Genomic DNA, 25,714 nt, shown 5'->3' on the forward strand with positions numbered 1-25,714 from the left:
TACCTGAATAAAACTTGGTCTTAAAGGTGCCACTGGACTGTTTTGGAACAGAGAGCAGGGGGGGTGTCTCTGCACCTTAAGGCTGCTTCTTGCTCTTACTGAGGGCTGCTGGGAGCAGGGGGTGGGGCTTGTTGCATGTGCCTGCCCCCTGGGCTCTTTACTGCCAGAGCTCCGCTCCTGTGCGCTCCTGCAGGAAATTACCCCTGATCGGCACCAACCCCAATCAGAAAGACGAATCCCTTCATCCTTGACACTGAGAAGGGATTCCACGTCACCCCAGCATCGGTCGCCTCCGATTCCCCTCAGTGCCGACATGCCATCGAGACCGAAGACTCCCTTGCCGTCGAGGCGTCGGCATCTGTCGCGGCAGCGGTTAGGGAGGCTCACTACCAGTGCTTCCTCCAAGCTGTGTAGTCTTGTGCGCAAAAATTCTACTTTGTGAGCAACTGGCATTAAAGTTGTGAGCAAGTGAGTTGGCTGCTGCATAAATTACTTTGCTCTGGAGCCATCCTTCCTGAGCTAAGGCAAAAATGTGTGAGCCGGAGGCTACAAATCTGTGAGCTAGCTCACACTAACTCTGCTTAGAGGGAACACTGTTCACTACTGGCTGCCACCACTCTGGTATGGGTCTCCTTGGGGGAGGGGCAGACACCCACCCAGCCCCCTTTTTACAGGACTTTAACAACACCCACCCTGCCCTCTGTACAAATGAGGCGTGAGGACCCAGGCAGAGTAACAACTCGTTTTATTGACAGATTGAATAACAACTTTAGATTAATACCAAGTAAGAAAAATGAGCAAAGTAAAGGCAGGTAAATCAGTAAAATAATAAATCCTGATGTGTCTCTCTACAACCCAGAGGTTCCCAAACTTATTTGGCCTGCCACCACCCCCTTTTCAGAAAACAAAATCACTCAGCGCCCCTCTGGAAATCTACCTTCAAAAATTGGACAAAAAGATGCAGTGACAAATTTGCACCCAAGGCTCCTACCGCCCACCTGGATCATTCCAGCGCCCCCTCAGGGGGCGGTTCTGCCCACTTTGGGAACCAGTGGACAGTCCTAGCTAGAGTTGGAACACTTTCCCTATGAAGAAAGGTTAAAGTGCTTGGGGCTCTTTAGCTGAGGGGTGACATGATCAAGGTTTACAAGATTATGCATGGGACAGAGCAGGTAGAGAAAGAAGTATTTTTCTCCCTTTCTCACAATACAAGAACTCGTGGGCACTCAATGAAATTGCTGAGCAGTCATTCTTAGTGCTTGGGGGGGGGGGCAACAGTGGGAGGGCTTCTAGTGTCCTGGCCCCACTGATGGACCTCCTGATGGCACCTGGTATTTTTGGCCACTGTGTGACAGAGTGCTGGACTGGATGGGCCACTGGCCGGTTCCAACATTGGCTTCTCTTGTGTTCTTAGAGCCAAAAGCTGGGGAAACAACAGCTAAATGCATCACGTCACAACACGGATTGCCATAAGAGAGCTATGCATTCAGGTTTAGTTATGAGACAGTATTCCTTGTTGAAGTCATCAGCCTTCCCACCTGACACATGAGCTAAAATAGAGGATCTTCCCTTTGAGGAAAGGAGCTCTTCAGCATCCTGACAGATGAGGTCCTGGAGCACATACATAAATATAAGCTCACTGCAAAGTCTTTGGGCATCACCTCTGGTACTACAATACAGTACAAAGGCGGTGGCCAAAAGCAAAGCAAAAATGTAGATACATGGAGGTTAAGTACCAAAATATTCCATACCAGCACCCTTCCAGATCCCCTTATCCTCAGCATAGCCAGGGAAGGAGGCAGAGAATGTGGGGTAATTAACCATCCAAGTCCCCTGGAAACAACCTAGAGGTTCTGGGCTAGCCTGACTATCAGGGGATCAAGTGTTTCTGTACAGATTACTTCTGTTTTACGAGTTCGCATTAGTAATTACGAGTGACCAGGGATCATTTCCTGCAGGAGCGCACAGGAGCAGAGCTCCAGCAGTAAAGAGCCCAGGGGGCGGGCACATGCAACAAGCCCCACCCCCTGCTCCCAGCAGCCCTCAGTCAGAGCAAGAAGGAGCCAGGTAAGTTGCAGAGCTCCCTCCGGCACTCCAGTCCAAAACAGTCCAGTGGCACCTTCAAGACCAAGTTTTATTCAGGTACAAGCTCTCCCTCCTCTGCGAGGACAGATCTGCGTGTGTGTCCCCCCCCCCAATAGCTAGCAATCCAAAACAGTCCAGTGGAGCCTGAGTGGTGGGTGTTGCCTTCTGACACACTTCCAGTGATGTCAGGGAGTGTGGCATATCCAAATAAGTTATGCTAATGAACTCCTGCACCTCTACGAAATGACCCCTGCGAATGACAGCTGGGTGTTATCAATAATAAAGCATGGCTGTTTTTTTGGAATTCCACTCATTACCTCCTTGCCATCTGCCTGCTATCCTACCGCGGCGTTCTGCACCACTGATTACCCAGGAGACCTCCGCTCTGTTCTGCTTCATAAGGGAGCGATCTCAGAGGTTCCAATCCATTGGGATTCTATTCTAAATATTTTGTAATAGATAAGAAAGATGGTGGAAGGAGACCCATTCTAGCTCTTAGGGCACTTAATAAAGACCTACATGTCATGTAAGGAGCTGCGGTGGCTCAAGTGGTTAAGACGCTGAACTGCAGGCTGTGGAAGGTCAGTAGTTCAGCAGTTCGAGACCCGAGTGTGCCGCATGACGGAGTGAGCTCCCATCTCTAGTTCCAGCTCCTGCCAACCTAGCAGTTCGAAAGCAAGAAATTGCAAGTAGATAAATAGGTACCACTTCAGTGGGAAGGTAACAGCGTTCCGTGCGCCTTGGTGTTTAGTCATGCTGGCCACATGACCACGGAAACGTCTTCGGACAGCGCTGGCTCTTCGGCTTTGAAACGGAGATGAGCACCGCAACCCTAGAGTCGGATTCGACTGGCTTTCGAGCAAGGGAACCTTTACCTTTACCTTACATGTCATGTACTGAAATTCAGGTGCTTTCCTTGCAGAATGTTATCCCATTATCAGAGAGTGGTCTCTGGTTTGCCGTTACCAACCTAAAGGATGCGTGTTTTCATATTGTGATTCATGCTGCATGTAGAAATATCCTAGGTTCATGCATGAGGGCATCGCATTTGAGTATACAGTATTGCACTTCCGGTTTGCTTCCGCACCAAGAGTATTCACGAAATGCATGTCAGTGTCACCATGGTGCCCGCCAACATCTTTCCTGGTGCCCAGAGAGTTTTCAGAATGCGGTTGAGGCCAGGTGGGACTCCTGTCCAGTAGGACATCTAATTGCCCATTTTAGATCTGATGGGCGGGGCAGATTAAAAAGCATTTCAGTGACAGCTGCCACAGAATGTTGGTCTTATTCTCTCCGACACCTCTTTCCCAGTGTATTTTTAAAATTTGCCCCTCTTCTCCCTTACACTCGGGCTTGCTCTGTGCATGTGGTTGGCTCTGCCTCCAACATGGCCATTTTATGGCTGTGCCCACCATCCTGGTCAGAATTCAAAAGGGGCCCACAAGTTTTTGAAGGTTGGGAACCCTTGGTTTAATTCAAAAGTAGGCTTCTAGAGGCTAAAATTGTGCTGCTATAGTTTTGCCCTTTCAAGGCCCCGGTCACACCGGCTGGATATCGCGGGGAGAAGGCGTGGCTAATTGCCCAGCGCAGTTTGATCCGCAATTACGCACTTTCGCTTTCTTCTTTGTGCACATGCGCCGTTGGGTGCTTGTGCACATCTTGTGGAGACTTGGGGGGGGGGAAACCTGTTTGCGAAGGGACATGGGCGGGCGCCGGATGCCACCACCGGAAACGCGATCAGACGCCAGCCATTACCCCGCGGTTTCCGGAAACTAGTACCTCAGAGGTACTCGTTTTTAACTCCGCATCTTCGGCGGGAAGCCTTGGGGTCGCCACGAGAGTGCTACGCTTCCCAGATGTTGCAGTGTGACCGCGCCCGGAAAATCCGCCTATCTTCCGTCTCTGTAGCGTGGCTAATGCTCCGTGTGACCGCAGCCCAAGAGGTTCTAATTTGATCTTACAATTACTAGAGGTTACAGGTGCCAGTCTAGGGGCCTAGTGAAAATGTTTTTCTTTCATTTAGAAGACAGCATTAGAGGATGCAGAGCTAGAGGGGGTTAAAATTCCAGCTGAGCCATTTTCACTCTGAATATGCATGATTAAGTGTGCATGCATGCACGCTAAAGTGCCACATGGAGGTGATCGATAGTTTTCTTGAGTGATGCTCCTATGTGCAGTGAACACAAGCCACTGACTGGAGATTTGCTTCTTAATAAAGGGGCTATGGCTCAGTGGAAGAGCCTCTGCTTATGCATGCACGCTAAAGTGCCACATGGAGATGATCACTAAAAGATTGTTGAATTTTTGGTACATCGAAATTGAGATATCTATTGCATTACATAAGTTTAACCATTTGGAGGCTGGCAACCATTGGCAACCCCAATTTCCTACTCTACAGGTTCCGTTTAGAGGGAGCATTGGTACCAATTATTACAAATAGATTTCTGCCACCAAAAGGCATTGGGTCGTAGGCAATGCTCCCTCTAAGCTGTGGAGTATTGTGAGCAAAAATTCTACTTTGTGAGCTCCTGGCATTAAAAGTTGTGAGGGAGCGACTTGGCTTCTGCATAAATTAGTCTGCTCTGGAGCCCTCCTTCCTGAGCTAAGATAAAAACGTGTGAGCCGGAGACTAAAAAACTGTGAGCTGGTTCACACTAACTCAGCTGAAAGGGAACACTGGTAGGGTTGCCAATGCTGGGTTGGGAATTCCTGCAGATGGGTGAGGGGTAGAGCAAAGACAGGGGATGAAGGAATCTCAGCAGGGTATATTGCTATAGAGTCCACCCTCCAAAGCAGCCATTTGACCAGGGGATCAGATTCCTCTGGAGATCAGTCGTAACCCCGGGAGATCTCCAGGCCTCGCCTGGACGTTGGCAGCCAAACGTTGGAAAACCACTTCTCAAACGGAAAAAAATGCGTCTAGGATCAATATGGGTTCAGGGGAAGGCGTAAACCACACACTATCCAATCAGAGAAGAAGAAAGGCAGAAGCGAGTTTCTGATTGGCTCTTCTCGCTCTCTCTTTTGCTCCCTCGGCTTTCCTACAGCGAAAGGAGCGACCGTTAAAAAGCCCCTCTGAGTGTAGGACCTTCCGGTAAAGGGAAGAGGACAAAACAAGGGGTGAGAAGTAAACAAAACGCTGAAATCTGATAGGTTGTTCTTCTTCCCCACCCCCGTTAGGGCGGGGAAAGATAAAACTCTGCAACTGGATTGGCTACTCCTCTAATACGTTAGAGTCCGAGAGAAGAGAGGAGCAATTTAAAAAAGAAGAAAAAACCTAAATACTGCGCAAACGTCTCCCTTCTTGCTATTCGAAAGAGGGCGGGCCGCGAAGGAAGCCCTTCTATGATTGGCTCCAGGTGCAACCAGTAGGGAGAGTCTGGGCCTGAGTTCTCCGAAACGGAAAAAGCCAGAGGGAGAAAGGAGGCGGGGAAGGGGAGCTGCAGCAGGAGGGGGCGGGGCAACGTGCCGTCATTGAGCGGCGACACAAAACTAGTAGGCTGGGCTGAGGACCCCTCCCCTTGGAATGCGGGTTCGAATCCCGTCGCCCGCAATTTTCGCGCTGAGGTAATAATTGGGGGGGGGGGGGCGCGGTTAAGGTCTGAAAATGCGAGGTGGGTGGGAGTTTTGATCAGGGTTTTTAAAGTATAAGATTAGCCCCAAAGGTAATGGAGGGGAGGAGTGTGAGCAGCTCCCCCCTCCTCTCCCCAGGGCTCTTTCTGTCGATTTGGGATCTTTTCCCCTGAATTAGGAGAGGCGGGGGAGTAAAGGTTGGGTTATTTTCCCCCCTCCCCGTTATATCTGGGGCTCTCCCCCAGGAAGCTTTTGGCACCCCCTTACCACAGGGAGTTGCCAACCTCCATGTGGGGCGTGGAGATCTTCTGGTATTACAGCTGATCTCCCGACTACACAGATTATAGGGTTGCCAGTCCTGGGTTGGAAAACACCTGGAGACTTTGGGGGTGGAGCCGGGAGAGGGAGGGGTTTGGGGAGGGGCCTCAGCAGGGTACTATGCCAAAGAGTCGACCCTTAAAAGCAGCCACTTTATCCAGGGGAGCTGATCTCTGTCAGCTGGAGATCAGTTGTAAAAGCGGGAGATCTCCAGGCCCCACCTGGAGGCTGGCAACACTACACAGATAAATCCCCCTGGGGGGAATGGCACCTTTGGGAGGAGGACTCTAGGGGATTGTAGCCGGCTGTGGCCTCTCCCCTCCGTAAATCCCACAGGAACATCGTGGTCCCCCAAATCTCCAGGTTTTTCCTAACCCAGAGTTGGCATGCCTGGGGGGGGGGCTGTGGCTTCTGCCCCTGCATGGAGCAACTGTGTGCAGTGGGGTTCCATTTCTTTCCCCTTTTAAAAAATTTGGGGTGGACCTTTGGCAGCTTGCTGCCTGCTGGGTGGGGGGAAATGTCTTCTTTTTTTGAGGGGGGGGGAACGAGGAACTTCCTGGAAAGGTCCTATTTCCACTTTGTTCCCCTCCCCCAGCTGGTCTCCTCTTGTCTGAGAACAGGGACGTAAGACAACATTTCTTTTCCAGCAAATAAGGGGAGGGGAATTTCAGCCCCACTAGGCTTTCAAGACAACATTTCTTTTCCAGTGGGTAAGGGGAGGGGAATTTCAGCCCCACTAGGCTTTCTCCATAAAGGTGAGGGGGGGGAATCAAGAAGACGGATCCCCTGTGAGGGGAAAAATAATGTAGGGAATGCAGCCCCCACCATATTTGAAACATTGGGCAGAGGGGAGAGATCCAACCCCTTCCGTGTCACCTCCCCCAAGTTGGGAAATCGAACCCTCTCACTTATAATGCTGACTAAACAAAACCTTCTTCAGAGGGAAGCTGCCTGTGAATACTGGTGGCTGGGGCGGGGGGAGTGAACACAAAAATACACAAAAATAAATTTTGGGGCTTCCAGGGGCAAGTGGTTGGCTGCTATAGAGGAAGGAGGCACTGGACTAGACCATAGGTCTGATCCACCAGGGTTGCTCTAATATCCTTTGATGGAGCGGACCAAGCAGACGCTCCGGAGGCTTGAAGCTGGTCCTACTGTAGGGCATGTGTTTGTGTGTGATCCAGCAAGCCAGTGTGTGTTTGATTTGGATCAGGAAGTGCTGAACTCAAACACAGATCAGAATATAGCATGTGGACTGGCCTTGGACCAGTTGCCTTCCCCTCCTAACCTACTTCACAGGCTGTTGTGAGGATAAAATGGGGGTAACCCCCATACGCACCACCCTGGTCCCCCTTGAGGGATGGGAACAGGAACGATAATGCAAAACGTTTTCCTGTTTGTCTTTCAGAATGCCTGAAGCTTGGAGGCACTTCCTTTAACTTCAACTTGGTATACCCTCACCCAAAGCAGCTATGAATGCTGCAGAATACATCTTGTTGGAGAGGAAGAAGCGCTTGTGGCCAGCGAAGGTGATTAATTTGACAGCCGGTCACACCCTCAGGGGCAGCAGATTGCAGGTGTTTTGGTTTTTTTATAGAGGGGGAAGAGGTATTGGTGTGGGGGTATTTTTGGCAGAGATTTATAGCAAGGTTCAAAGCCCTCTACTCAATTGGAGATGAAATTGCAAAGCAGCGATGTGTTTAGAAAACAAATTACCAAACAACAGGAGGCAATCCTGGCTTGCTGGGTCGTTGTTTGTCTTGTTTGACCTGGTAATTTTCTTATTGGCTTTGATTATTTTGTTGTTGTGAACTTTCCTGAGGACTCCTTGTTTTTCTGGATTCTTTTAAAACCCCAGGAGAAGATAGATTTTGAGTGAATGGAAAAATCAAATGCGCTTGAGTCAATAATACTGTACGATAGCTGCTACAAACAAATTATGTGTCTTGTTCTTCCTTCCTGTCCTCCCGTACTTTTGCATCTGCATCTCTAGGGTGCATCTCGGATGCATGTGCCTGTTTTAACTGGGTATTACAAGGGCTGTGCTGTGGTTGTACCGAGCAGCAGAAAAAACACAATGAGGCAGAACTCATTTTCTTTTTTTCTTTTTTTAAAAAAGCGGGTTTCTGGCCCTCATGGCTGCAAAGATATTCTTGAATTTGTGTGGACAGTGCTGGGGGGGGATCTCAGATAATATTGGTAGCAGCAGTGAGGGGATGCGAATTGGAGGCTTAGCAAAACCATAATAAATATTGAGAAATAAGTGAAACAATGCAAATTTGTTCCATCTATGTTGTTTATGCTGTTTTTAGAATTTGGATTGGTAAGGTATTTAATTTTAAGCTCAGAGATGGACACATGAAGTTGCCTTACAGTGAATGAGACCCTTGGTCCATCAGTATTGTCTACTCAGGCTGGTAGTGGCTCTCACGGTTCTCAGGCAGAGGTCTTTCTCATCATCTACTGCCTGGTTCTTTTAACTGGAGATGCTGGGGATTGAACATGGGACCTTCTGCATGCCAAGCAGCTGCTGTGTCAGTGAGCCACAGTAGTTTCTCAGCACATCGGTCGGGGTCTCCAACGGGTAGCCTGAGAACTACCAATAACTTTCTGGCCATTGCAGGGTAGTTTGTGTATCCCCTGGAAGACCCAGTAAAAGATCTGCTCTAGGCTTTTTTCTTAAAGAAAAGCTTGTATTTCATAGAAAGTTTCTCTGTGCTGTTCTTTGTTAGAGCGCCAGAAATGAAGGTTCTTGTTTCTAGACCAGAATAACACTTGGGAATATGCCCTGGCTGGGTGTGTGTGTGTAGAAGTAGTATGGGATATTTTTTCAGTACTCAGAAGTAGCTTTTGTTAAACAAAATGGTTGGCAAGCAGTGTTCCTTCTAAGCTGAGTTTGTGTGAGCTAGCTCACAGTTTTTTAGCCTCCAACTCACACATTTTTGCTTCGCTCGGGAAGGATGGCTCCAGAGCAAACTAAGTTATGCAGTAGCCAGATCGCTCACTCACAGCTTTAATGCCAGGAGCTCACAAAGACTCCACAGCTTAGAGGGAGTATTGCCAGTGTTCCCTCTAAGCTGAATTAGTGTGAGCTAGCTCACAATTTTTTAGCCTCCAGCTCTCACGTTGTTGTCTTAGCTCAGGAAGGATGGCTCCAGAGCAACCTAATTGATGCAGTAACCAAATTGCTCGCTCACAACTTTAGTGCCAGTAGCTCACAAAGTAGAACTTTTACTCACAAGACTCCACAGCTTAGAGAGAGCACTGTTGGCGACCCCTAAAGTAGATCAGTTAGATCACAAGTTTTCCTGAGACTTGAGAGCCAGTGTAGTGTAGGTGCCGAAGTGTTGGACTAGGATCTAGAAAAACAAGGTTCGAATCCCCACTCTGTCCTGGAAGCTCGCTGGGTGACCTTGGGCTGCTCACCCCCTCTCAGTCTAACCTGCTTGACGAGTTGGTGTGACGATAAAATGGAGAAAGGTGGGATGTTAGAGGCCACTCAGAATCCCCATGGGGAGAAACATGGGATGTAAATGAAGTGACTGTACTCTTGTTCCCTAGACGGTACATCTAGTTCTGTAACAAACAAGGGTTCTCTGATTTATTTTATTTATTCAGGAATTCAGTATTCAGTTTTTATACAGCCCATTCCCTAACTAGGGCTCAGGGTGGTGTACAACAAACACAAAAACAACAAACATTAAAGCAACAATTTTAAAATAGTAAACATTACAATAAAATTCATAGTAACAACCAGGGGTCATTTCGTAGAAAAAGAGGGGCAGGAGCTCATTAGCATAACTTATTAGCATAACTTATTTGCATGCCACACCCCCTGACATCACCGGAAGTGTGTCAGAAGGCAACACCCACCGCTCAGGCTCCACTGGACTTTTTTGGATTGCTAACTATTGGGGGAGGGCGGGAATGTGCAGATCTGTCCTCGGAGAGGAGGGAGAGCTTATACCTGAATAAAACTGGTCTTAAAGGTGCCACTGGACTGTTTTGGACTGGGGGGCCAGAGAGGGGGCTCTTCAACTTACCTGGCTGCTTCTTGCTCTGACTGAGGGCTGCTGGGAGCAGGGGGTGGGGCTTGTTGCATGTGCCCGCCCCCTAGACTCTTTACTGCCGGAGCTCCACTCCTGTGCGCTCCTACAGGAAATGACCCCTGGTAACAATGCAGTTTAAACAGGTGTGCTGCCACCTTGCGGGGGCGGAGGGGGTGAGAGTGCCAGCCAGATGCACGCTGTCCACAACCAAACACCTGGCGGAATATCTCTCCCTTACAGGCCCTGTGGAACTGTAACAAGTCCCGCAGGGCACGGATGTTACTCGGCAGATAGTTCCACCACTAAAAGCCCTGGCCCTGGTCGGGGACGGCTGGATATCTCTTGGGCCAGGGACCACAAGCAAGTTCTTATCAGCTTATTTATATATTTATTTATTCGACTTTTTTTATCCTGCCCTCCCTGTCAAGGCAGGCTCAGGGCGGCTTACAATAAAAGGTTAAAAATGTATTAAAACACATGTGCTTATACACTACAGCATCATAGAATGCAAAGCCTACCAAATCACAGTACAAAATAGAATAAAGTGCTGCTGGTGGTAGCGTCCCAGTGACCATATAATAAGATGGTCCAAAGTATGGCCCCCGTCAGTATCCAGCATGGCCGGCTATTGGTGTTAGCATAAAGGGCCTTAACAGTTCCGTTAATATCGTTAGCATTGTTGAGCTGAGCGTAATGCTCTTCGAGGGGTACACAGGGAGAGGCGGTCCTGAGGACAACGTGGGTCCCAGACCGTTAAGGGCCTTAAAGGTAAGCGCCAAAACCTTGAACCTGATCTGGTGGTCAACCAGTAACCAATGCAGCTCGCACAGCAGAGGTGGAATATATGCTGATCGTGGGGTCCCCTGAGGATTAATCCGCACAACAGTCACCTCCAGATTGGACTACTGTGACTTGCTCTATGTGGGTCTACCCTTGAGACTGACCCAGAAACTTCAGCTGGTCTAGAATGCAGTGGTGTGGGCAGGTGCAGGAGGGACAGGTGCGGGGGGGCAGTGGCCTAACCCAGCGTAACTGGAAGAACGCCAGTCTGGCGACATTTGTGATCTGGGCCTCCATTGCCAAGGAGGCATCCAGAATCGCACCCGAGCTTTGGGCCGTTAATGCTGGTGTTAAAGGCACACTGCCGAGAGCCGGGAGTTGGCCCCCCACCCCTGAATCCTCCCTGCCCAGCCACAGAATCATCGGTGGATTCAGTCTCAGCCGGCTCTGCCCCTCTTCCTTCTCTGGCTATTAAAGTATGTGGGGAGGGCTCAGGGGCTCAGCCTATAGCAGGGGTGGCCGAGATGTGGCTCGGGAGCCACATGCGGCTCTTTCACACATATTGGGTGCGTTCAGACGGGGCATTTGCAACGGAATAGGTGCCAGTTGGAATCGGTGTACTTACTGGCGTTCACATGGCGAACATCTGCCTTCCGTCCCTAACTGTTGCAAAGAGCTTTATACCGTTGTATTCTGCCACTAGGTCCCTAAGTGGTGGTATCCTGAGTACAACGGTTGTAATCGCTTTACCCCCATCTGATCGCTCTCCACCGTTGCACCGTGTGGCTCCTGGCAGGGCAGCTGGGGAAGCGAAGGGAAGGCATACCTCCCCGATCGGTCTTCCCTTCCCCAGCTAGTGCTCACCTTCCCGGGTAGGCCTAAGGCAGGGGGGAGCCGAGAAAGAAAAGAACTTTAGCTTGAAATGCATTCTCAAACTGCCCCACCCCGTCTACAAATATTATTGGACAAATAAATATCATTATCAATATCTATCTTTATCCCTTTTGTTTTTATTTCTGGCCGTCTCATTGAATGTTAACAAAAAGCAAATTTGCATATTTTTCAATTAAAACATGTCTGTAATATTTATTCACATCATTTGGCTCTCAAACATCTGATGATTATTCTATTTGGCTCTTACGTTAAGTAAGTTTGGCCACCCCTGGCCGATCGTTTGTGTGGGAAAAGTCCCCCTGTCCAGTTATTCAGAGAACCGTTACCTGTGAAAATAGACCAGGGGTGGCCAGACTTGGTCAACGTAAGAGCCACATGAACGATTGTAACCCACACATTTTTATTGAAAAATATGCACATTTGCTTTTTATTAACATTAAATGAGACTGCCAAAAAATAAAAACAAAAGGGGTTAAAACAGATATTGATAGTGACATTTAAGTTTAGATGGGGAGGGAGGGGAGAAAGAGAGAGAGAGAGAAAGTGGAAAGAAAGCAAATAGATGGGGGGAAGGAGGGAGAGGTGGAAAGAAAGCAACTTTAAATGCATCTTCCAAGACCCCCATGCCCACCCTCCGGCTGGTGTGGCGAAGGAGGAGAAGAAGAAGAGGAGGAGATTGGATTTATACCCCGCCCTTCACTTGGAGTCTCAGAGTGGTTTACAAACGGAATCAAACCCGGTTCTCCCAGATTAGAGTCCGCGCACTTAACCACTACACCAAATTGGGATTAAAAGAAGCAAATGCCTTCTCCAAGCCGGGCAGTGGTGGTGGGGAGGTCTTTAAAAACGCATTTAAAGTTGCTTTCTTTCTCTGTTCCGCCATCTCAAGCCTACCCAGGGAGGGGAACACTGGCTGGGGAACGGAAGACCGATCGGGGAGGCATGCCTCTGCTAGGAGCCACAGTTTGGCCACCCCTGAAATAGACCCTACTGAAAGCGATGAAGCAGTGTTCAGAATTGTGTTCCGATCAGTCCTTCCCCACGTTGTCATGTTTTATCTATCCATCTACCATGACACCATGTTCTCTTGCACACGTGCTTTTTTTAAAAAGCTCAACATTTCCCCCTTCCTCTTTTCAGGTTTTGTCTAGGGTCTGTACTTCCCAACCACAGCAGGCTCATAAAGGTGCGGCGACCTACTACTTGGTTGAAATCCTCGGTCTGAAAGAACAGTTAAGTACAGCTGCTGGACACCTGTCTCTTTCTGCCTTTTTATCCTGTCTCCTCCAAAGGCGCACGGGGTAGTGGGTGTGGTTCTCCTCTCTCTGCTTTATCCTTACGATGGCCATGTAAGTTGGTTAGGCTGAGTGCGAGTGATGGCGCAAGGCTGCCCCGTGGCTTTCATAGCGAGTGGGGGGAGTTGAACTCAGGTCCCCTGGGTCTTTGTCTGACACTTTAACAACTGTGCCACGTTGATGTCATGCTAAGGCATGCCCCGCAATGGACCCTTTTGACAGACTTGTTAAGACAAAATAAATTTATTTACAGTTACGAGAGCCAGTTTGATGTAGTGGTTAGGAGCGCAGACTGTAATCTGGGAGAACCGGGTTTGATTCCCCGCTCCTCCACATGCAGCTGCTGGTGTGACCTTGGGTCAGTCACAAGTTCTCTCAGAGCTGTTCTCTCAAGGGCAGTTCTCGAGAGAGCGCTCTCTCAGCCCCACCTACCTCACAGGGTCTCTGTTGTGGGGAGGGGAAGGGAAAGGAGATTGTAAGCCGCTCTGACACGCCTTCAGGTAGTGAAGGGCAGGGTATAAATCCAATTTCTTCTTCTTTATTTACTTACAAAATTTATATCCCCGCCTTTCTGCCTTTACAAGGGCTGCCAAGGCAGCAGCAGTTTAAAACACACATGATAAAATCACATCATAAAACCATTAGGATTAACCCCGCTCTCAAATGTACCTCATTAAAGCAATGTTAAAAAGAGTTAAAATACAGATAACACAGTTGAAATACACATCAAACATAAAAGATTGGTTCGGAAGGGGCAATCTGTGAGGGAGTCCCAAACAAAACAAAAATTTAAATGAAGCCCCCCAGCCCCTGCCTATTTTTATGCTCCATACATTAGTCCCTTTGTAAGTTTGTGGGCTTGTTTATCGTGGGCTGTTATGTCATTTGTGTGGCAAACCTTTTTTCAGCGAGATGAGCTGCAGGCGTCTGCTTCTGAGCATATCGCTAAATGTTCGCCGGAGTGGTTTATGCAGCAAACAGTGCAAAAAAAATAATAATAGGATTTTAAGAATGTGCATGTTTCAATTGTGTAGTTGTATGCAGGTATGAATTGTCATGGGCCCTGAGCCACAAAAGGAAAAGTGAGACATAAATATTTTAATTCAAATCCTAGCTAACTCCCGAGCTCTGTTTCTCCATCTTTTTGTTTTCAGAGCCAATGTGTGCTGTAAAGATGTTGAGCTCTTGACAGAGGAGAGCATCGAATGCATCGCTGCCAAGTTAGGTATGGATTGCTTTAAAGTTGTCGCCTTGCACTGGGAGCATTCCGCCTGTTCCGCTGACAGGGACTTCGTGCCCACAGAAGCCCATAAGGGGCTCTTCCTCTGTGTACCGTTTGCTCATTGTAATGATGAACACTCTGTTGGTGGACAAGTATTCTCCGTATGTGTTCCTGGCCTGGGAGTTCAGGGAGGCAGACTTGGGGATTCTGATCCATCACATTTGTACATCTGGGTATGTTTCTAGGTCAGAGCACAAAAGGCCACGATAACGTGGAAGAGATAATTTATCGGCGAGCTCTTCGGGAAGCTCTGGATGTTTTGCGAGAAGCCACGCCCTCCAAAGAAGGAAGCCCTTCAAAGGCTACAAGAAGTAAAGCATCCACTTGGAAGGAAACCAAAGAACGTGCGGATGGCCGCTGGCCACCTTCCTCTCGAAATGACACGCCGAAGCGGGAAGGAGAGACTGGCGAGGCATCCGCGGCACCATCCTCCGTGGGTACCCGAAATAAATGCAGTCGTCATTCCAGGGGGGAAGCCAAGGGACCTTCCGGTGCCAAATCACACGGGTCAAAATCAAGAGTCCTTTTGAGAAACGGGGAGTTGAACGGCCGGCCCCAGCGTGCATCCAAGGCAAAATCGCCAGAGACGCCTGAGAAAGACGCCACGCTGAAACCGCCGCCCAGCCCCAGCCCGAGCAGAAGATCGCCACGCTTCTCCAGTGGGCGAGAGAGGCGCCCTCCAGACGGGGCCGGCAGGGAAAGGCGTTCCCCCTCGTCTCCTTCGAAATGCTTTGCTAGAACCAGCACACCAGCCCGCTCCTCGCACAACTGTGCCAAGTCAACTCCAGGCAGAAAACCGGGTGGTAAACGGGGCCTTAGAGGGATCCGGCTGGGGTCGCCTGTGAAATGTCCTTCGGCTGAAGCAGAGAAGGGTCTCTCTGAGAAAGAAGAGTTTCCACCGAGGAAGTACAGCAAAGACTTGGCTGGCGAGAGGCATCCCCATGACTCAAGAGGTACCGGTCAGACACAGATCCCCGCGGTGTCCTCTCTTTCCCGGGAGAGAAGACGTGCGAGTCGTCACGAGGGCTCATCCGGCAGCCCGGATCCTGTTGGACCCGTTTTGGATGGCATCCGAGAGGAAAGCCTGCATCCGTGGACAGATGAAGCAAAAAACTTCCAGCTGTGTGATCTGGAAGGAAAAGGTAAGCCTGTACTGGTTTTTATGTGGTGAACCAGCGTCCGGCATTCCGTTGACAAATACCTCTTCAAAGGGGCTAGCAAAACTCTTTTATGAATGACTGTCAATTATTAAATGGCCCATTCAGCAGCTCGATGCCTCGCAGAGGAGAGGCAGAGGGGGGAGGAACGGGGGCCGGGCAGACAGATCTTGCTTGGCCCTGGGCGGCAGCCGCTCCTCCCTTGGCTGGAGGTTGGCAGCTGTGTGCATCTTTGGGTGAAATGGGCAACCCTCCTATGGCGTCTCCTTGATTTCAAGGATTGGCTCTCGGCAGGCCAGTGCTGCTTAGCGGAAATATTCTAAATGGTGAGCCACATTTCACAGTGCTTTCATAAGAAACCCTGGTACTGAAATCTAATGAAATCAAGACAACGAAACTCCCTCGTTCCCAGAGCCTGACAGAGGCGGTCCCTAGGTGGAACAGCCTACCGTTCCCAGAGCCTGACAGAGGCGGTCCCGAGGTGGAACAGGCTACCTCGAGAGATGGTGGGGGTTCTTTGGGGGTTTTCAAGCAGAGGCTCGGTGGCCATCTGACAGCAGTGCTGGTTCTTAGGGAGGGCAGGAAGGGTTGCCTCAGTGCTTAGTTCTCGTGGCCCTATCTGAGAGCCAGTTTGGTGTAGTGGTTAGGAGTGCAGATTCTGATCTTGGGAGAACTGGTTTTGATCCCCCACTCCTCCACATGCAGCTGCTGGTGTGACCTTGGGTCAGTCACAAGTTCTCTCAGAGCTGTTCTCTCAGGGGCAGTCCTCGAAAGAGCTCTCTCAGCCCCGCCTGCCACAGGGTGTCTGTCGTGGGGAGGGGGAAGGGAAAGGAGTTTGTAAGCTGCTCTGAGACTCCTTTGGGTAGTGAAGGGCAGGGAGTATAAATCCAATCTCCTCCTCCTCCTCCTCCTCCTTCCATGCTGATCGCCACTTTGGGGTCAGGATGCAAATTTTCTCCAGGCCAGTTTGCCCGGGGATTCTGGAGGCTTTTTTTTTAATGCAATCTTCTGGGCATGGAGCAGGGGTCACTGAGGGTGTGGGGGTTGAGGTATTTGTGAATTCCCTGCATTGTGCAGGGGGTTGGACTAGATGACCCTGGAGAGGTCCCTTCCAACTCTGATTCTATGTGGTGTAGTGGAGACCCAGGTTCGAATCCCCACTTGTGCCACGGAAGCTCGCTGGGTGACCTGGGGCCAGTCACACGCTCTCAGCCTCACCTACCTCCCATGGCAGTTGTGAGGGTAAAACGGAGGAGGGGGAGAATAACGTGTAAGCCACTTTGGGTCCCTGTTCAGGTGAAAAGCAGGGTATAAATGCAATACACTGAATAATAAAATAAAAATTCGCAGAGCTTCTAACTATTGGGCTAAAGAAAAAATCAACATATTGTATATTCAGGAGACACACTTAAAAAACGGTGAAAGTAAAGTGCTTAAGCACAAGTGGTTTGAGCAGCAGTATCAAGCCGCAGGGTCCTCGAAGGCAAGGGGGACTGCGGTTTTGATTTCCAAAAATGTTCCATTTATTTTTGAGGCGTCTAAATCTGACCCTAAAGGAAGATATATTTTTATTAAAGGCAAATTATTTGATGAACCAATTACCCTAGCATCTTTATACGCCCCTAACGTAGATCAACTCCAATTTATACAGAACGCATTACAAGAACTTATGGATTTTAAATCGGGTGAGGTGCTCATTGGAGGAGACCTGAATTATGTAGTACATCCCAAAGTAGATAAAACTTTTAAAAAACATTCTGTTAAAAGTTCAAAAAAAGGAACAAACACATCGAAATTGGATCAACTCTTTAATTTTTTTAATGTGACAGATGTTTGGAGATCACACAACCCTCAACAAAAACAATACACCTTTTATTCGCCAAGGCATGATATTTATTCTCGTATAGATTTTTTGTTAGCGACGAAACCCCTGATGTCTCAAATAATGTCGTCAGACATAGATAACTGTAACCTATCGGATCATGCTTGGGTGGGATGCAAATTAGCGAAACAACAGTCAGATGGCAAAGGCCCAATTTGGACCATGAATAAATTACTTTTACAAAATGATAATATATGCCAGAACTTAGAACAGAAAATAAAAGAATATTTTGAACTCAATGAAAATTGTGAAGCGAACCAAGCAAATATTTGGGACGCATTTAAGGCCGTCTTCAGAGGGCACGTCATATCTTTAGCGTCTAACTTTAATAAAGAAAAAAACAAAGTGATTAATGACATTCTCCAAAACATAAAGCAACTAGAACTTAAACATATGACACATGGGGGGAAAAAAACAATGAAAAAACTGGTTCAAGAACGTAAAAAATTGGAACTATTGGAAACAGAAAAAATTCAAAAACAGTTATTGATTTTGAAACAAAAATATATAACAAAAACGCCAAAATCTATAAAATATCTAAAATACAGAGTTACTCAAAAATTAACTTCCTCACTAGTTCATTCTATCAAATCCATGAGGGGAGAAATTAAAATGGCAGCGAAAGATATAACTGAGGAATTTAGCGATTTTTATAGGATGCTGTATACTTCCACCAAACCAACTTCGGCAGAAATAAATGACTATCTCGAAAGGATCCAGTTTAACATTAGACTTAAAGAAGAACACAAAGAATTTTTAGACCAACCAGCATCAATGAAGGAAGTGTCACAAGCCATAGCCAAACTCAAAAACAATAAAACTGCAGGAAGAGATGGTATACCAGTCGAGGTATATAAAAAATTTAAACCCATTATAGAAACGCATCTACAAAAAACTATAAACTCAGTATTAGAAACAGGTGTAATGCCGAAAACATGGGAGGAGGCCAGAATTATAGTACTCCCTAAACAAGGAAAAGATAAAACTTCACCGGCCTCATACAGGCCGATTTCAATTTTGAATCATGATTTTAAAGTTTATTCCACAATTTTAGCCCTAAGACTCCAAAAAATAATCACAGAGTATATCCACAAGGATCAGGCTGGTTTTATTCCGGGAAGAAATATCAAAGATAACATAAGAAAAACCTTAAATATCATAAATTTTTGTAAAAATAAATTGTTTAATTCATGTATTCTCTCCATAGATGCCCAGAAGGCTTTTGACATGGTAGAGCCGGAATATTTACTTACTTTATTAGATAAAATGGATTTTGGTCCAAATTTTTTAAACGGCATCAAGGCTATGTACAGAGACCCTAGAGCTCAAATATCAGTAAACCAATTTAGATCCGATGAAATTCATCTGAAAAGGGGAACACGACAGGGCTGTCCTATGTCGCCCATTTTATTTGCCATATCTCTCGAACCTTTAGCCTTTGCTATTAGGAATGATTTTTTGATTAAAGGGATGAAAATAGGAAGTGAAGAGTGCAAGATGAGTTTGTTTGCGGACGACGCAATTTTTTATTTAAAAGACCCAGTTCAGTCCCTCAAACCCTTATTACAGCAAATACAAAATTTTGGTAAGATAGCTGGTTTTACAGTTAACATGCAAAAATCAGAACTCTATCCTATGAAAATTTCTGAGGACGACCGGAAAACAATTTCTGAACTATACCCCTTTAAATGGGTACAGACTACATGGAAACATCTAGGAATTATAATTCCAGTAGAAATAGCTAAAATATACGAAGCAAACTATAATTCATTAAGCAAGGATTTTAGACAAACTTTAGCAAATTGGACTAAATTAAATTTTACATTGCTAGAAAAAATTGATTTATTCAAATCAATATTACTTCCGAAATTCACCTTTTTATTTCAAAACCTTCCCATTCAGGTATTAACTAAGGATTTTAAAGAGTGGAAACGAGAACTGCACAAATTTTTATGGAACCAAAAAAGGGCAAGGATTAATTTTCAAACACTAACAAAACCCACGAAAGAAGGTGGTTTGGGAGTCCCAATACTAGAAAACTATTTCTACGCAGCACAACTAAAAAACGTAGCTCATTATGCCAATCCTGAATGCTCTAAAACATGGGTGGCCATAGAGATGGACTCAATGTATCCGGATAATTGGTATGAAGCTGTATGGAATACAAAAAAGGTTAAAAGAATAACAGGCGATAAAAACCCATACTTACACCTTACTTTAAACATTTGGAATAAGTTCAGGGAAGCCCTTGCTCCTGGGGTTTCCCCGGTGACACCCTTCCTAGGACAAGAGTGGTTCCAGCCAGGAAATCATACTAAATCATTTTTACCTCTGAGAGAGAAAAAAAAAATAGGTTAAGAGACTTATTAGACAATGGAAAACTAATTTCATTACAAAAAATGGCACAAAAACATAAGATTCAATTGACTTGGTTTCAGTATTACCAAATACAAAATATGTTCATGGAAATATCGAAAACGTCTAAGTTAGATAGACCTTTAAACAGCTTCGAGAAATTTCTCTATTTGGGTAAACAATCATTGAAAGGCCTTACTTCAATAATATATAGAAGCATTTCTGAAGTCAACTGGGACAAAAAAACCTCGATACAAAAAGCGTGGGATAGAGATTGTGCAATAACAATACCCAAGCAAGATTGGATGTCTTTATGGAAATCATACCCATTTATTTAAAATAACTTGGAGATTAGGCTACAGTCTTTTAAAATATATGCGAGATGGTACTTAACCCCGAACAAATTATTTTTGAGTAAATTTAAAAATAACCCATCTTGCTGGAAAGGCTGTGGAGACATTGGAACTTACCTACACAGCTGGTGGGGATGCCCACACATCAAAGTATATTGGGAAAAAATAATTGGAGAAATTGCTAAACTTACCGGTTGTAATATACCAAACCCTCCGCAATCCATTTTGCTGAATATGTGGCCTGATCTCTCATTTTCTAAACAAAAAAGGGAAATATTAACGTTACTACTTTACTGCAAAAACCTGTTTAGCTCAACGATGGAATACACAAAATATTCCTTCCATTGAATCTTGGATAGCAAAGGTTTGGGATGTACTCATAGCGGATAAAATAGCAACGCAAATATGAAGGGAGTACATACCAAACAAACAAAATGACTTTGTAGAAAAATGGTTTACTGTGTTAAAGTATATAAATGAGGCGTTGTATTATACTGTTGTTTTTTGTATATTTCAAAATTGATAAATAAAATTTATATAATAAATAAATAAATAAATGCAATACACAAATAAAAGATAAACGAGGACCTTAGAATCAAGACTCGTGTCCTTGAGTGTGCCGGTGAAGTGCGTGCGCCTGCTTTGCATGGACGGCAACCCAGTTTAAACAAGATGCGCCATGAGTGCAGCATCCCAGGGGTCAGCCCTCCTGCCTTACCAGCACTGTGTTCAAATCAGGCATGGGACCAGTGTTCCAGCTAAGCTGAGTTAGTGTGAGCTAGCTCACCGTTTTTTAGCCTCCGGCTCACACATTTTTGTCTTAGCTCAGGAAGGATGGCTCCAGAGCAAACTAATTTACGCAGCAGCCAAATCGCTCACTCACAAGACCCCCCCAGTTTAGAGGGGGTATTGCCTGGGACACCGTGGTGGATCCGTCTGGCCTCCAAGGAGCCTTCCTCCAACTTAGGTGGCTCTTTCTCCAATGGAAGAGCCACTCGGGTGGGAGGAAGGTCCCTTCGGCTGGAGGAAGGCTTCAGAATTTGCTCAGTCGAGTGGCCAGATGTGCCCCTCCTGTCTGATGACCTTGACCCTCGTTCCCAGGAAATCTTGTTGCTCTCCCAGGCGCCGCAGGGCTCAAATCCGGCTCTTCTTCTGCGGACCAGCACAATTAACCCGCTTGGAATGATCTCTCCAGCGGGACTGTTGCCACTTGGGATTTCTCTGCCCAAAAAGTACCCTCGAATATAGCTTGAGGTTTTGTACTGGAAACTGATATTGCCGAGCGTCAAGGGTACGGATTCATTCAGTTGCACTACTTACTCGGGATTTAAGTAATTCCCCCTCACACACACACAGCCACGTCAAAGCATAGAGTAAATTAGGTCAGGAAGGTAAAATACAAGAAAAGAATGCCTGTTGTCACGAAGATTTACGTACTCTGGCTGGGTACATAAATCTTAGTGACAGTGGACACTCTTTTTCTTGTATTTTATCTTCCAGTGCTCTTTTTAGTTTCTCCTGAAGTCCCAGTCTACATTGAATTTTTCCTGTTTCAAGCAAGAAGACTAGAGATCGGTGCTCAGTATAAAGGGAGAGGGTGTCTTGGGTTAATCTGCTGGTTTCCTCTAACCACTCCTTGTGAGCGTATCTGTTACTCAGGTTACTTGGCCCCCACATCCAATTTCAAGGTGGATTTTTGTAGGATAAATAGGTATAAAGAAATGACAGATGTCATTTACCTGCACTTTGTAAGGTATATAGGGCACTGATCAGTTGGCCTTTGGAAAAGGAAGGATCCATTGTTGTTTCTGTGATCTAATATCCTTCATACAAAGCTATTGTTCCAAAGCCATAGCTATCTTTATGTACATTGTAAACACATCAGTTTTTAGTGACCCTTATTGCCATATCTGGCCCATAATGATCACCTTGGTTCTGCTGGGGCCCTGTTCAAGGAGAAACATAGTTCGTGTCCGTCCGTCCCTTCCCCCGGCTACCTGCATATCTTCGAGACCACCTCTCCCCGTATGAGCCCCAGAGGGCATTGCGCTTTTCGAATCGACATCTGCTGACGGTCCCTGGCTCTAGAGATATCCGACTTGCCTCCACAAGGTCCAGGGCTTTTTCGGCCCTGGCCCCTGCCTGGTGGGATGAGCTCCCGTCAGAAATCAGGGTCCCGCGAGAGCTTTTGCAGTTCCGCAGGGCCTGCAAGACGGAGCTCTTCCGCCAGGCCTTTAGCTGAGGCAGCGGGTATCCAGGGCAATCTGGCCTCTCCCCCCCCTCCTCCCTCCGACGAGTCGCTCTTATGTGTCCGTTGAGTTGTAATTTATTTTTAAAGTATTTTAAAGTATTCATTGATTATAAAGTCTTTTGTCGTATTTATTGTACGTATTTTGTTATTCTGTCTCTGTGATGTAAATCTCCAGTCGGCAGATTATTATAGGCTGGAATAAGGTTGCCAAGTGCTCGTAGCAGCCGCAGCAGGGGACTCCCCGCACACGTCATCTGGAAGTGACCTGACGACACTGGGCACACTGGGGTCGGGGGCACGACCATCTGAGGGAAAACCATAGAGTTTTCCGTGCCCGGCGTTGTCACGTCACTTCCGGGTGACGTGCACAACGGGGTGGGGTTCCCCCTGGGCCCCGATCCGAGAGAGAGAGAAACAAAGAAAGCAAATAGATGGGAGGGAGGAAGGAAAAGCACGCCTCCCCTTCGCTTCCCCAGCTGCCATGCCAGGAGCCGCACAATATGTGTGAAAGAGCCACATGTGGCTCCCGAGCTGCAGTTTGGCCACCCCTGATCTATAGTGTGGTAATATTCTATCCCTCACTTACTGCCACAGACTAAAGACCTTTCCAACTCCAGTCAAACACATCCAGTTGGAAGCTCTGTCACTAGAACTTCAAAAGGAGCTCTTCGTAGCCCTTCGTCCCCGTAGCTTTGCCTTTAAACCATGCCCTGGGGTGACACCTAACCATTTCTGATAAGGGAGTCCAAAGCACCTGTATCCAAGGCTCCTTAAAACTAAGCGATCCTTTGCCATTCGTAACCCGTACTGCAGCTATTATATACTTCCTTGGACTCACTGTTAATGGTGGACACCTTTATCACTGCAGTTTTTAAATTCCAGTTTAGCAGTGGATGTAACTTCCATATGGGGCAGTGATTTTTAAAACGACCTGCTGGGCCATAGTTATGCATTCCCTTTCACAAGAGGATATGTGTCGCTATATATCCCTGGTGCTCTTTTTACCAGGAACATCTTTGGATCCAGCTTCCATCCCGGAGAGAAAAGGTGTCCTCTCTGCATCATGAATATTTATCTTTCTAAACCTGAGCCGTTTCTATCGATGCTAAGACTTCTGTGGTCTCACCGAATACTTTGACATTCTGCAGTTTAAACTGGAGAATACCCAGTGCAAAACATAAACCAGGTGACAATATCCTTGTGCTTTAGTGAGGAGTAACTGCATGCACAACGTGGAGGTGCCTAAGACTAGAAAGGAGATATTTTGGCCCCGTCCGAGTTGTGTACAAAAGCAAGATTAAGTGTGTTTATTACTTCCCTAGCAGGCCTCGGGTCTCTCTCTGAGCCGGCATTGAGACCTATCGGAGAGTTAGGTCTCAGCTCAGTTTTCGGGGATGAAGAAGAAGCTGAGGATGAAGAAGAACTCCCCAGTATCCTCCTGCATCAAGGTGAGCGAGGGATAAGTTCCAGTATAACCTTCAGGCGTACTGTGAGTGATAGTTCTCACAGGCCCAATTTAGAACTGGGGGGTGGGGGTTTGTCTGTGTGTGCCTCAAGCCCTGCCCGTGTATTGAAGAGGCAGAAATGACCAGCTCTGGCAATCACAGCTGTGCTCGGAAAGGCCCCCATTCCATATAGAAGGGCCCAAAGGCCCCATCCACTCCTAGAGAACCAGTTTGGTGTAGTGGTAAGGAGCACGGACTCTAATCTGGGAGAAGTGGGTTGGAGTCCCCACTCCTCATGCAGCTGCTGGTGTGACATTAGGTCAGTCACAAGTTCTCTCCGAGCTGTTCTTTCAAGGGCAGCACTCGGGAGAGCTCTCTCAGCCCCACCTACAGTGTCTGTTGTGGGGAGGGGAAGGGAAAGGAGATTGTAAACCGCTCTGAGACTCCTTCGGGTAGTGAAGGGCGGGGTATAAATCCAGTATCATCTTCTTAGCCTGCCCTTAACCATGTCTGTGTTTTGCCTCTAGAGCCACGCGCAATGGAAGCGGGGATGCTGGTTTGGTGCAAGTTTCAAAGATACCCGTATTGGCCTGCTGTGGTGAGTAACTGCTTACTTAACTGCTTACTTATTGCTCTGTCTTGCCCTTACTCGAAGACGGGATACTGAGGGCTTCCCCCTGCCACTCATCGGCAGTAGAGGATGAGTTCTGGATAACTCCAGTTCTGGAGTGTCTTTGTTTCACCTTCACAGAAGGTATTGTATGACTTTTAGTTTTGGAGTCCAGTTAAAATAGTGTGTCACTGTTGTCCCACTCCTGGTCTTTCTCCACTGGTGTCCTCTTTGGTGAAGTGGTAGAGCCAGTTTGTTGTCGTGGTTAAGAGCGCAGACTCTAATCTGGGAGACCCGGGTTTGATTCCTCGCTCCTCCACATGCAGCCAGCTGGGTGACCTTGGGTCAGTCACAAGTTCTCTGAGAGCTATTCTCTCAAGGGCAGCTCTCTCTCTAGAGAGAGAGAGCTCTCTCAGCCCCACCTACCTCACAGGGTGTCTGTTGCAGGGAGGGGAAGGGAAAGGAGATCGTAAGCCTCTCTGAGACTCCTCCAGGTAGTGAAGGGCCGGGTATACATCCAATCTCTCCTCTTCGCTCTCTGAAGTTCAACACCTGCCTGCCTTGAAGAATTCTCCCTCCTGCCTTGTTCTGGGCAGAATCCTCTCTTGCTCCACGCACAGAGTCACAGAATCACAGAGATGGAAGGGAAGGGAAGTCCAATCCCCTGCACAAGGCAGGAAATTTACAAATACCTCTCCCCCACACACACACACACACACAACCAGTGACCACTGTTCCACGCCCAGAAGATGACAAAAAACCTCCAGGATCCCCCCCTGGTCAAACTGTCCTGGAGAAAAATTGCCTCCTGACCCCAAAGTGGCAATCAGCATTTCCCTGGGCGTGTCAGAAAGGGCCACGAGAACTAAGCACTGATGCAACCCTTCCTGCCCTCCCTTTCATGATCTGCCCAAGTTCACAGAATCAGCATTGCTGTCAGATGCCCACCCAGCAGGCCGTTCCATCTCCCTGGGGCAGTATCCAAGAAAGAATTCTGGTTCTTGATCTCTTAAATATCATTTTCTAGGGACAAGCGCTGGCAGATAGCACCAGGGGTGTTTATGCCTGGCTTGTAGGATTCCCAGATCCCAGTCTAAGGACGGCAATGCTGGAATACATAGGTATTTCTTCCAGTTCAGCTGGGTACTTGTGGTTTTGATTTAAAAGTATTTGTGGATGTATTTTTTTTAAAGCAGCATTTCAGAAACGGCTCAAGCCTTGGACAATGTGAGACTCTCTTTAAAAAACAAACAAACAAGTTTTGCTTTCGGATTTGTTTTCCAATAGGTGAAGAGCGTGAAGCGGAAAGCTAAGAAGGCCAGTGTGCAGTTCATAGAGAAGCATATGAATGACAAGAAGTCCAAAGGGTAAAGACAACTGGTCAA

The 25,714-nt window shown here is 47.2% G+C and overlaps 1 protein-coding gene across 1 annotated transcript; it reads left to right on the forward strand.

Annotated features, from left to right (window-relative positions):
- Positions 1–5,516: 5,516 nt before the first annotated feature.
- Positions 5,517–25,696, forward strand: LOC107119229 (PWWP domain-containing protein MUM1; the record flags this gene model as incomplete). The annotated part of the gene is made up of 8 exons (XM_015421698.1): positions 5,517–5,652; positions 7,385–7,505; positions 12,840–12,931; positions 14,149–14,219; positions 14,462–15,418; positions 23,600–23,722; positions 24,247–24,317; positions 25,617–25,696. Coding segments are annotated over exons 2-8 (1,451 nt in total), but the record flags the coding sequence as incomplete, so codon positions are not given.
- Positions 25,697–25,714: the final 18 nt, after the last annotated feature.

Source organism: Gekko japonicus, unplaced genomic scaffold (genome assembly GCF_001447785.1).
Source record: "Gekko japonicus isolate JY-2015 unplaced genomic scaffold, Gekko_japonicus_V1.1 scaffold777, whole genome shotgun sequence".
Classification (NCBI taxonomy): Eukaryota; Metazoa; Chordata; class Lepidosauria; order Squamata; family Gekkonidae; genus Gekko; species Gekko japonicus.